Source organism: Stigmatopora nigra, chromosome 6 (genome assembly GCF_051989575.1).
Source record: "Stigmatopora nigra isolate UIUO_SnigA chromosome 6, RoL_Snig_1.1, whole genome shotgun sequence".
NCBI lineage: Eukaryota > Metazoa > Chordata > Actinopteri > Syngnathiformes > Syngnathidae > Stigmatopora > Stigmatopora nigra.
Genome location: NC_135513.1, coordinates 12,404,662 through 12,417,882, shown reverse-complemented (window position 1 = coordinate 12,417,882; position 13,221 = coordinate 12,404,662). Strand labels below are relative to the sequence as shown.

At 37.0% G+C, this 13,221-nt stretch overlaps 1 protein-coding gene across 5 annotated transcripts; it reads left to right on the top strand.

Moving 5' to 3' along the window:
- Window positions 1-248: 248 nt before the first annotated feature.
- Window positions 249-12,790, top strand: gne (glucosamine (UDP-N-acetyl)-2-epimerase/N-acetylmannosamine kinase). Of its 5 annotated transcripts, none has more exons than XM_077719557.1 (16): window positions 249-490; window positions 736-941; window positions 1,955-2,016; window positions 5,245-5,313; window positions 5,902-6,050; window positions 6,812-7,058; window positions 7,714-7,921; window positions 7,998-8,150; window positions 8,799-9,011; window positions 9,079-9,166; window positions 9,553-9,763; window positions 10,182-10,311; window positions 10,416-10,637; window positions 11,097-11,279; window positions 11,354-11,470; window positions 11,548-12,790. In XM_077719557.1, the coding sequence occupies exons 4-16, from the start codon at window positions 5,263-5,265 to the stop codon at window positions 11,781-11,783; spliced, it is 2,208 nt and encodes a 735-aa protein (XP_077575683.1). In that variant the 5' UTR covers window positions 249-490; window positions 736-941; window positions 1,955-2,016; window positions 5,245-5,262; the 3' UTR covers window positions 11,784-12,790. The 5 variants fall into 5 exon arrangements, with proteins under 5 accessions (XP_077575683.1, XP_077575682.1, XP_077575684.1 ...); XM_077719556.1 differs by having other exon boundaries at window positions 1,949-2,016; XM_077719558.1 differs by lacking the exons at window positions 249-490; window positions 736-941 and adding an exon at window positions 1,172-1,321 and having other exon boundaries at window positions 1,949-2,016.
- Window positions 12,791-13,221: the final 431 nt, after the last annotated feature.

Below are 13,221 nucleotides of genomic sequence, written 5' to 3'. Positions count from 1 at the left end.
CAACGCTGTTATGCCTGCAAACATCTTTATTTTAGTATGATTTAGCCAAATGTAGTAGTTATGCATCATCCAGGACACTTTTGTGCAAAGTCCCCTCATATTAGTGACATTTTATTAGTCATGCATGTCCAGTTGTACATAGTACTAATGTTTTTTTTAATGTATGTGTAGGAAAACATTGGTTCTCTTAATTTGTCCTGTGGAAAAGGCTAACATAACCCCTCCCTGTTTTTCATTTGACTTTGCAGATATGATGTGTGCCCTTGAGGGAGACCTTGCTTTGCAATGCAGTCATTATGACTGGAGCAAGACTGTGGCTGCACTACTGCCTCCCTCTGGACAATACCAAGATTGCATAAACCAATTGGAAATGCTGCAGCTATAGTGGAGAGCAGTGGCATCATAGTTTTGAGGGAATTCCTTCCAAATGCTAATGGAATGAGCATAGCTCATAGTTTTGGGGGAAATCTTTTAAAAGCTCAATTAACAGGTAATTTGTTATACTTTTTTTCCTCGATAGCCCCGCCAAGATATTAAAAAGGGAAATATATGATGTCAAAGTTAGTAGAAATTGCCTAAATATTGATATTGTTTTGCAAAGTTGTCTTTTATACACTTTTTAATAGTTAAACTTCTCATCTACCTGCACTAAGATCCTGTCTTTTTATTGTAAAATGAAAGAGAGATACATGCAAACGTCTATTCACAGGTTATTGACTGTGTTGTTGATCGTAGGAACGCCCCTGCCAACATGGCCGCCACGCACGCACGTCCCTGAGAAGCGGAACTTTGGCTATCAGTATCAGAACAGCGACGAGGCGTTCACATCATGCATGGAAACTCGGAATTTCCTGCTTCCTGAAGCTGTTGGACTGTGCAATTGACTGCTCATTTTTCAGCTAAACATCCCCCAAACTATTGGGGGAAAAAAATCAGAAAAGGTGAGTAGCCCAAGTGGCAACTATTTATTTCTCTCTTTGGACAAGTAAAGCCAACTTTAGCCAACATCGAACGTATTCACTGGCTACGACCAATAGCTGGATAATGAACCTTAAGCTAACACTTAGCGTAGTAACTTTCGACAATGAAGCTATAGATAACAGGCGTTGCGAATGAGCTTCTTTACGTGCGACACCTTCCTCCCCGCTAGTGAGGATGACTCTTGTTTAAAGCGGAATACTCATTTAACGCCACTAAATTGTTAACAGGTTTATTACGTACTAGCATGAGAAAGATCATCGTTGTTTTTCCATTTATGTACTGTCATTTTTAATATTTGATGCTTCAAATTGGCATGGTTACAAACATTCAAATTCAAGAGGTAAGATTTTCTATTGCACTATTTTAATTTACTTCTATTTACACTGATTTCGATCGCAATGAAAACTGCCATCAAAAGTACAATTGATAACATCCATGAACATAAAAACCAAATATTTCTAACGACAAATATTATGAGGCAGTCTTTGTAAATTTTTTGACATTATTTTGTCACATTTAGCACCCATGTTTAAAATGTGGTGTGAAAATGTTAAAGGAGCTTTATTTTGCAGCTTTACAACAATAACTTAAATCATTCATTTTATGAACTGCTTTTCCTTGCAATGCTCGCGGGGGGTGCTGGTGCATATCCCAGCTAAGTATGTGCACCAGGCAGGTGAATTAGTGCCCAGCCAATCACAGGGCAGAATGAGAGAGACAACCATTTATGCTCACACATATTAAGGGGCAATTTTGGGTGTTCTAAAAAAGGGGGAGTACCCGGAGAAAACCCACACAAGCCCTGGGAGAACATGCAAATTCCACCTAGTGAGGAACGACACTTAAATTTAATCCAGAAAGAAATGTTTAAACATTTAATCTACATTTTATGATTTATTCACATTCATAAAATGCTATATTTTGGGAAAATGTATAATTTTATTTTATTTTTTTGGTCCTTTCTGAGGTTTAGAAGCTAAACAGGAGGGCGGTGCTCCAGCATCCTGTCAAGTTGTTCGGGGAGGTGATAAAAACGTAAGTTCTATTTCACTATGTTCATATTTCATTTTGTGTGGCCTAATTGTGTATATTATTACATATTTTAACATCTATCATCCAAATGATGCTTGCGGTGTGTCATTTTGTGCGAAACCCTCAAATGGATTTATTTGCACACGTCCCTTAATGTGGTGATGTACCGGTGTGGCTTGTAAGCCATTGATTATTGTCAAAACATGCCTTTTTACAACTACAAAATTCTCTTTTTAATTCTCATCCTCGGTTTTGCTTTATCTTGAGAAAAAGGACTCTTCCGTCTTCCACCCTCTTAACCAATCACAGGCTCAAATTCAAATAAGCCCCACCCAATTCCTCCCCTCCCCCGTCTGCTAGCCCATGTCAACCCTTCACTCTCTCTCTCTTGCTCTCTGTCTCTCTCTCTCTATCCTTCTCTGTCTCTCTCTCTTTCTATTTGTCCCTCCATTCTCCTCACCTCCCTTCACATTCATCTTACCCATAAAACCCGTTTAAATACCGAAAGATATAGACGTACGGGTTGAATTGCATCAAAGGAGATTATTGGTGGAAGAGCCTTTTGAGGAGGGATGGAAAAGCATCGTGGGTTTGTGTGCAAAAACCCTCATGTGAGTCATGTGACATTTTTCCCAGCTTGCTCTCAAACGTTCTTTTTTTTTTCTCTGTGTTTATTTTCCGCCCTCATCTGTACTGACATTTCTATAAAAAAATGTCATGGTCTTTATATGTCTGACCGCATCATCACCTTTGTTCCTGTCCGGTGCTTTGTGATCCCATTTTTTTTTTAAATTTGCATTATATCCCCCCTCCTTTACACTGTCCAGCCAAATACCTGCAATTGGTTTACAGTATTGTAGTTTTTTTCTCTTTAGACATTCTTCCAGAAAGGTTGTCTCAGTTGATAGTTAATCTATCAGTAGTGCTGAAATGAGAAAGCAAACTTGTTTTGTTGATAGAAGCAATGTCAAGGACACCGGCTTGTTTGCTGAAGTAAAAGTTCATCTGATTTAAAGGTGGTTGCAAAGGTACAGGTGGCAATTTTTGGGGTGAAAGGTGGGGGGGGGGGGGGGGGGGGAATCATGGAATTGGATGATTCATTTCTTGTTCCTAGTACGCCTTTTTAATCCAAGTGTGAACACTGGATGAATTGTGTTCAGTATCTACATCATAAGCCATTCACAATATAAGACGTGCTCAAGTTACCAAAGAAGTTTCTTAAGTTGGCAATGTAACCCGGATTTCCTCTTAAATCAGATTTCACCATTATAAAAATAGTAAAAACAAATATACTGTACAATACATTAAGTGAAAAGGGTATTTGCTGTATTACTGGAATCACGCAATGGTTTAAATTTGGTTAGAATGTAGAATATCTTTAGCAATGGGGTATCATTGCCACCCTAGGCTTCCTTGTAAAGGACACAAAGATGAAATGAGGCTCATGTTGAATAGGGAATATGTGCCAGGGTTCACCAACTTTGTAGAACAATGAGCCATTTCTTTGGTATGGAGTATAATGCAAAGAGCTACTGGTGTGAGAAGAGTTTCCCAAATCTCAGAATTTACTCACCAACGTTTAACTTATGTAATAAGATCAATGAATTATTTTCTATTTTATTGAAACTGATTATTTCTTTTTTTTTTTTTTTACAATAATTCCGAGACTACGTCATCAATAGGATATGAATGTGGAACGATGATAATGATCATGACATTATTCACAATCCCATAACAACTATGTCCTAATATGTAAATATCCATTAATTTTCTTAACCACTTCTTAAAGTTATTTTTAAATTCTAGATCTTTATAGTATGTCGACTTTTTACCATTCAGTGGAATATAAGTTTCAAAACTTAACTAAATCCAATTAAACTACATTATTAAGGTAATTCAATTTATCACTATTATCCAGTGATAAAATGAGCAGTACTATGGTTTCCCTTAATGGTTTTATCCTTATTTTATGTGCTTATCAAGTTTTTTTTAAACGCCTTTATCAAACTTATTTTTTTAAATTGGTCAATGTGTTTAAGTAATTGACTTTAGTCAGCCTTATTGAAGAAATATGAATTGTGTAATATTTAATATTGAATTCCAATAAGCTGTCATTCCACTACAGTCATTGTGACACACTTTATTAATGAGATATTCATTCCAAGGAAAAGGTGAGGTTTTTCTTTTAACCAATTTTAATCAGTAACCCAAACGTTCAATGTTCCATCAGAAAAAAATGTATGACTGGACTGCAATATGATCTTTAAAAACACGTGTATGCATTTTGCTTTCAAGGGTGTGGATTTTAAAGACCTCAACAGCTTTGTAGATAAGATTATAATAGTTCTAATCATTGAACTAAGTGGAAAAAAACTATGTGGATGTTGTTCCACATGGAATAACAGATCACCAATGTTATTTTTGGGACAATTTTGCTTTTCATTATGACATTAAAATATAAATGCAAAGCTTCAGAGATAAGAAAACTTGTCAGCAATCTTTCATTACCCGGATAATGGCATGTGACCCTATGAACAAATACATGTTCCGCACCTATTAATGCTATTGTCTTGGTATTACGCAAAAGTACACATCTATGGGATGGAAAATAAACTCAGGCGTTACTGTTTTGTTATGGTCAGTTTCATCAAGTTTTGTGGATCCGGTGCAACCTGTTTTGCTGTATGGGGAAAAAGGGCTAGTGTATATTTTGTATTTGTTTTTCTTTGTGAACAATGTGGTGAGTAATTCTTGATTCCATCGCGTTTCATTTGTTTTTCAGACTGCCTAGTAACTACTTATCAAAGTAATGAATGACATACTCATGAAATTAGCAAAATATCAAAACATTGTGGATATAAATGAACTAATATTAATATTTTCAAGCAATAGGTTTTAAGTAGAAGGTGATATTGAGGGAAATATTTCACCAAAATACAAGGCATCTACTTTGTGTATTTTTTTCATTCAAATCAAGTAAAATGATTTTAAGTGATTACAAATGATCCACTTGTTTTTTAAAAGAATATTATATACTTATATATTGTTTACTTATTATGTGATTAGGGTGTATTAAGTGTTCCTTTTACACTTTTACTGTATGTTTGCTCTACTGATATGTCACTAGTAGAACATGTGGGTTGCTTTGGTGACGTACACAAAATACTTGGAGGAATGTTTGTCTATTGTGTGGCTATACTGTAAAAAAAAAACTTTGCCTTTTTTTTCTAGGAGCTTTACTACAAGAGGATGCAAAGCAGGCAAAAGTTGAAAAGAGAAAAGATGGATGGTCTCAATCAGGTGTGTCATATTAGGAATACAGTATATCTTCTAGTCGATATTGATAATTACCGTATTTTTGGCACTGTAAGTTGCAATTTGTTGCAATGCATTTTTGAAAGGTAGTTTTTCCCCCCCAAAAATGATCATAAACAAAGAACAAGCATTATACATTAGAGTAATGGTATATTTATGCAACATTAATATTATTGGGGTAACTATAATGTAAAAATCAACATAAGTTGATAAAAATAAAAAATACACCAAAGAAACAATGAATATAAGTATGACTTATATTTTTTGGAATAGGATTAATTAATAAAAGGGCTGTTTTTTTGTTTGTTTTTAAAGCGCATATTTAAAAATATTGACACATTCTCTCTCTCTCTCTCTCTCTATATATATATATATATATATATATATATATATATATATATATATATGACACATGTAAAGAACAATAGGGTTTTGGTAGTGAAATATAAATACATTTGAAATGAAGTCAACTCAAGTATTGATACAGCACATTTTTCATTAATTTTTTTATACTGTAATATGGTCTAATATTAAGATGTGTGTGTGGCTAATGCATTTTCATTGTTGTTATAGTGTAAGAAGAGACTAAGGGTGTGTGTGGCCACTTGCAACAGGGCAGACTACTCCAAATTGGCTCCCATCATGTTTGGGATCAAATCCCACGCCGATGACTATGACCTGGATATTGTGGTCCTTGGTTCACATTTAATTGATGATTACGGGTAAGTTACCCACTCAATGTTGCCCCTAAAATTAAGATAAAACTAAAAAAAGGATTTCAAAAAACTTGGATAGTATTTTGAATGCTTGCTAACATCTGATGACTGTATTGTTAACCTGTAAATCCAGTCCTCAATTGATGATTTGACGTGCAAATACACATTTAACTCAGTGTGTGTGTGTGTGTGTGTGTGTATTACATAACATGGCAGTCTGGGGGGGAAAAAAACTATAAATCTTTAATTACTGGTGTTACTTTAATCAAATTTTTCGAAATCCAAAACATATTTTGCTGGTTGCAACCTTCAAGTTAAAAAAATAAAAAAAAAACTAATTAAATAATTTAGTTTATTTGTAATGATTTATTCTAACATTCACGAAGTATCAACACAAGTATTCTAAAGGAAAGAAATTAAAGGCAAATACTCCAAATGAGAGATAGTGGTTTAACACTATAACAGGTAACAGTCACATTTGTGCAAATAAAAGCTACTCTGTCCAAATTCCAGATTTCTCAGGGATCTGGGAACGAGGTTGTTTTGACTTGAAGGTGGGGGTCCGACCCCCCTACCGATAAGCACTGCACAAATTAGCGGTAGTATTTGTTCTGCTGCCTCGAAACATTCCTAAACAAGTGTTGACCCCGCAACCAATCACAGCAGGCCAACAGATAATATGACATATAACATAGGCAACACATTTTTCAAAATAAAAGTTTCCCCAAAGTGATTTAGCTGCTAAATTTTTGTCTCCTGTTTCATAGGAACACTTTTCGTATGATTGAGCAAGATGACTTTGACATCAGCTCCAAACTACACACCATCGTGAGAGGAGAAGATGAGGCCGCCATGGTGGAAAGTGTCGGACTTGCTTTGGTAAAACTTCCAGACGTCCTGCAAAGATTGCAGCCGGACATTGTGATTATCCACGGAGATCGTTTTGACGCGTTGGCTCTGGCGACTTCTGCAGCGCTCATGAATATTAGAATACTTCACATCGAGGGAGGAGAGGTAAGGAAAATAAATTTAATCTATTTCGTTGAATATGCAGATGCCATCTTAGTTTTACAAATTATTCCAACACAAAGCTCCTCCTCCACTGCAAGATTTTGTACAAAAAAATCCAACAAAACAACAAGGGGGCTCAAGAGGTGACTGTGTAGTTCCCTTCACATACTTGGAACTCAATACCAAATTAACATACCGTATTTTCACGACTATAAGGCGCACTGCATTATAAGGTGCACCCTCAATGAATGGCATTTTTCCATAAATAAGACGCACTCTATTATAAGGCGCACTGTCTATTTTGGAGAAAATTTAAGACTTTAAAGTGCGCCTTATAGTCGTGAACATACCCTAATTGCTATTGACTTCCAAGTATGAAGCACTCACTAAACAGTCACCTCTAGAGCCAGCCATTGTTGATGTTTGGGATTTTTTTGTATAAAATCTTGCAGTGGGGAAGGAGCTATATGATAGAAGATGTTGTAAACTAAGATTACATCTGCATATTTAACAGTATTGTTTCAGTCCAGGCGTTTGTGTTTTTTTAATATGCGACAGTGGTGTTTTTTCGTTTTTGGTTTTCTGTTTGTGTAGTAGACCACTTTGGGATGGATATGTGATAAGATTAAACATGAAATGGTGACTCCTCTGCTTCCAGGTGAGCGGCACAATTGACGACTCAATCCGCCACGCCATCAGTAAACTGGCCCATTACCACGCCTGCTGCACACGAAGAGCAGAGCAACACCTTATCTCCATGTGTGAAGACCACTCCCGCATTTTGCTGGCCGGATGTCCCTCCTACGATAAACTGCTGTCATCTCAGAACCAGGAAAACTATCTGGATATCATCAAGAGCTGGCTGGGTACGTCACACAAGCATCTCATGCCTTTTGAAATACAACAGTAGAAAGCCATGGATTATGATTTTTATTTCTATAGGTGACAATGTTCAGAATCACGACTACATTGTGGCTTTGCAGCACCCGGTCACTACTGATATTCAACACTCCATTAAGATCTATGGACTCATGTTGGATGCTCTTATCTCCTTCAATAAAAGAACTCTCATCCTCTTCCCTAACATTGATGCTGGTGAGTAGGATTTTTTTTATTTATTTTTATTAAATATTATATTTAGAAATAGTATTTAGATGCCAAACCCTGTTGTAGGCTGGACTATTTTATTTTTGGGCCAAAAAAGTTAACCTATTTGCTGCCATTGATGGTCCTGGATGTCAATTCAACTGCCATTTTAAGTTACCGTATTTTGCCGTTTAATATACCCGGGTTTATTAAATGATTTTTGCTTTTTTTTTTGAGCCTCCCGTTTGTGCGCCATTTAATATACCCCTGCCATTTAATATACCCGGGTATATTAAATGATTTTTGCCTTTTTGCGCCTCCCGTTTGTGCGCCGTTTAATATACCCCTGCCATTTAATATACCCGGGTATATTAAATGTAGGGGTATATTAAACGGCAAAATATGGTACATACAGTATGAATGAGCTACAAAGTGCTCGTCAGGTAGAACAATCATCTGGGCCAGATCAGGCCCCGTGGCGGGCCATTTCCAGCCCGTGGGCCTTAGGTTTGACACCCCTGATTTTGATGCATAATTGGCAAAAATTTGCTTGAGAATTAAGTTACTTGCCCACTTTGATGTCAAATACTTTTAGATTTTTTCCCACTTGGCTGCTTCTTTAAATAAGTCACAATGGAATATTTTGTACGTATACAGGAAGTAAGGAAATGGTGCGGGTGATGAGAAGAAAGGGTATCGAGCAACATCCCAACTTTCGGGCAGTCAAGCACATTCCGTTTGAGCAGTTTATTCAACTGGTGTGTCACGCCGGCTGCATGATCGGAAACAGCAGCTGTGGCGTGCGAGAAGCCGGCGCCTTTGGTACACCGGTCATCAACCTGGGAACGAGACAAACGGGCAGAGAGACTGGTAAGAATGATGTCTAGCGCCTCCTGCCTGTTACCGTTTTCATTCATGTCTACTTTCTCTCCGTCAGGTGAAAACGTTCTCCACGTGAGAGATGCCGATACGCATGATAAGATCTACCATGCTTTGCAGCTGCAGTTTGGAAAGCGATACCCATGGTAAAACTTTCATTTTCTATAAAAAAGCATTTTCACTTCAGTAATTTTTGCAGAAGAACTGAGAGAAAATGTAGTTTTGGAGTATTTTGACATTTCTCCACATAATATTATGTTCTTGTATTAAGTGGATGTTCTGTAAAAAATCTTAACATTTTATTATTAATAGGGGCAGATATAATTAAAGCTTAATTAAGAATAATTGTTATAGGTATTGAGTGATATCTGTGGATTGGACAAAAATGTGTACGCTTATTATTTTTCCTTAAAATGATAAGGTTCTAATTCCACATTTTATAATAAAGCAATTTTGTTGACTTAAACTTGATTGAAATTTATTATAGCTATGAAGGTGAAGGATTTTCATTGCATGTTTTTCCATTTTCCAGCTCTAAAATCTACGGCGATGGAAATGCCGTGCCACGCATTCTCAAGTTCTTACAATCTATCGACCTGAATAAACCGCTTCAGAAGACGTTTTGCTTCCCCACGGTGAAAGACTCCATCTCGCAAGATATCGATCACATTCTGGAGAAACAAAGTGCTCTGGCTGTGGATCTTGGTGGGACCAACCTCAGAGTGGCAATTGTCTGCTCTCAGGTAACTTCAAACTTCATTTTTTTGCTTCCATATTTACAGAATTAGGTCTTTAAACCTGGTTGAAGCATACAAAACAAAATCCTGCGATTCAACGTATGCATTTTTTTCGTATTTCACACGTTTTTTGATCATTTTAAATTGTAATGATCTTTTGTTTGGGAATATTTTGTAAGTACTCTGTTTTTTATGTTTCACCTATTTTGGCTCTAATCTGTCCGTTTTGAAGAAAATTTTAGACTTATAAGTTCGCCTTATGTGAGCAAATATGTCCCACGTTGGATTTGTACATTTTTTATAGCTTAAAGGGAATTGCAATCATAAATAAGGGCAAAATTGGCTGAGGTTGACAGGTATACATTTTAAAAATAGACTTCTGTTTTCCCCCTTGACCACTATTTTGCCCTTTTTCCCAATCTAGGGTGTTATAGTGAAGAAATATACTCAACCCAACCCAAAGACCTTTGAGCCCAGGATGCAGCTTCTATTGAAAATGTGTGAAAATGCTATGCAGGACGCAGTCTCTCTCAACTGTCGAATACTGGGTGTTGGTATGGAACTATAACATACATACATGACATTAAAATATAATAATAGGAATTGCTGTGGTAAGATAACAGATGGGACCTTATTTTTTCACATATTTACTTTGCAGGAGTGTCTACTGGCGGGCGAGTAAATCCACAAGAGGGTGTAGTCATGGACTCCACAAAACTCATCCAGGAATGGAGTTCGGTAGATCTGAGAACGCCCATCTCGGATGCCTTTCATCTGCCCGTCTGGGTGGATAACGACGGAAACTGTGCGGCGTTAGCCGAAAGGAAGTTTGGTCACGGGAATGGAGTGGAGAATTTTGTCACTGTCATCACGGGAACAGGTATTGTTAAGTTTTGTATCTAATGAAAGTGTCATCATAATAATAATAATCAGACATAGACTTTGTCATCATCATCATTGACTTGACAAAAGCCTAATTGTCATCATACCCAGAAACTGTATGACGAAATTGATAGTGCTTCTCCATAAAGTGCGTTTTTTCGGCAAAAGACTTAAATAAGTGATAATTTCAGACTCGTAATTTGGCATTCTGCCGTCATAGATACATCACATCACCCGATCACTTACCTCTCACTGCCTTTCACTTGCCTTCAGTCGGCCAGTAGGAGGCAGATCACCCCCCAACGTCTATTCATATTACCTCACCCCAAAGTTATTACACAGAAGGGATTATGTGTCGTGCTACCGAAAGTTTAGAGTCCTGTTGGATGTGGGAAAAAACTGTCCTTGTCTGTCACGATATGCGACAAGTTAGAAAATGTGTACGTTCATCTGAAAGGTATCGGAGGAGGGATCATCCAGCACAATGAGTTGATCCACGGGAGCACTTTCTGCGGCGCCGAACTGGGTCACATCATGGTCTCGTTAGATGGCCCTGAGTGTTCGTGTGGAAGCAGAGGATGCATCGAGGCGTACGCTTCCGGCCTGGCCTTGCAGAGAGAAGCCAAAAAAATGAACGATGGTCAGTCGTCAATCCGATCTGGGTGGAATTTTAGCCTGCTGCCTACAAACTCGAAAAATTCCTGTGTTTTTCAGAACAAATGCTGAAAGGAGACGGGCCAGATAAGAAGCTTTCTGAGCCTATCACTGCTGCTCACCTTATTAGTGCTGCAAAACAAGGGAATGCCAAGGCTGCAGCTATTCTCAATAAAGGTTAGTAGTATTGAATAAGCTCACCAGGATAGAATTTAACATTCCAACATAAATATTCCCCTGTTTTCTCACCACAGCCTCCACAGCGTTAGGAGTTGGCATTATCAACATCCTCCATACAATTAATCCCTCACTGGTGGTCCTATCTGGTGTCTTAGCTTCAATTTATCAAGAACCGGTACAGCACTTTATTGCCAAACGAGCTCTTTTACCAGCTCAGACCACCAAGGTGGTAACATCAGACTTGGAAGAACCTGCTTTATTAGGAGCTGCTAGTATGGTGTTGGACTATGCCACCAGAAGGACTTATTAAGGTATCCATAGATTTCTGACATCATGAGGATAGTTTTAGTTGTATCCGCCTTAAAATTATTCATTAGAAAAACTTTTTTTTATGGTGGTAAGTTATATTCCTAGAAATGGAACCAATTCTTCACTTTTGCACAATGAATTCTCCAAAATACGAAAATTGGACCCTATTTTTGTAATGGTAACTCGGCTTGAGGGATTTCATTGTGCAATATTATACATTCAAATCTTATAACATTTTCCTTGGGTTTTTTTTAAATACAAAAAGCTAGTTTCAATACATGCTCAGTTTAAAATAGGATTTAAAATAATCAGTCTATAAAATAAGTAGTTTTTGCAAATGACCAAATTTTGGATTGATACGTTTTTTGTTGTTTTGACTGAAATGTCCTGTTTTTCTTATTTAAATACAGGACTGTTGCAATAGTAGACATTGTATGTTATATATATTTTTTTATAATACACTTATGGTTTTTATGGATACAAAGTCAATGCATTACAGTATTCAAGTTAACAATTGTGTCACAATACTTAAGTGGGATTTTATTAGATCTATAAATGTTTAGCATCCCATTTGACATACATTTTTTTCTTCTTCAGTCGTCTAGAAGAGCAATTTGAAACTGGTTACTCTTGAGAAACCTCTATACCTTGAGTCAGGTGCCTTCCACTTGAAAATATGATACTGTCAAGGTAGTTAAATTATTAACTATGGTGAGTGACGCTGTTCTAGGCGATGGACCATATAACTCTGAATATCAAGATTGAGGTAAATGTATAAGAATGAATAAGCGTATTTAATTTGCCCTATGTGGCAGGCTGACCCCTTTCCTTTTTTAAATGTGGAAGATGGTAATATTAAAACAAAAACTTCCAAAATGTGTCAATTACCATAATTGCGAAGGGAAATAATGCAAGAATGTATTCACTCTTTCTATACCATTGAACCAAATGACTCGGAATGACTGACCAATTTATGAAATACCATAAAAGCTGTCATTTTAGTAAGAATGCTGTATTGTTTTTTCAGATTCATTATTATAAGTATGGTTATGCATGCCAAAGATGTCCACCCTCCCAGTCCAAGTGGATTGGAGGTGTATTGCCGTCAATGGCAGTTAATGAGTTAAAATGACGCAAAAGCCTGAGTAATTTGGGATGCATTTGATTGGCTGAAGTGTTACAGGAAGTGATAAAATTCCACTTCATGGGAATATTGGCTTTAATTTGTTTTTTTCTGCACAGAAAACATTTTATTTCCCACTCAGGTGTACAAGATAATAATGTAATGTCATTTTAATAATTTGAAGTTAAAAGTTTGACAGTTTTCTGTCACGAGGATTGCACGTGGGCGGGCTCTCCCACTTGATTGGACACTGAACAAAGCTGTGCTTCTCTGATTGGTTGTGACATCACGTATTGGTCACGAGGACTGCGTCTGG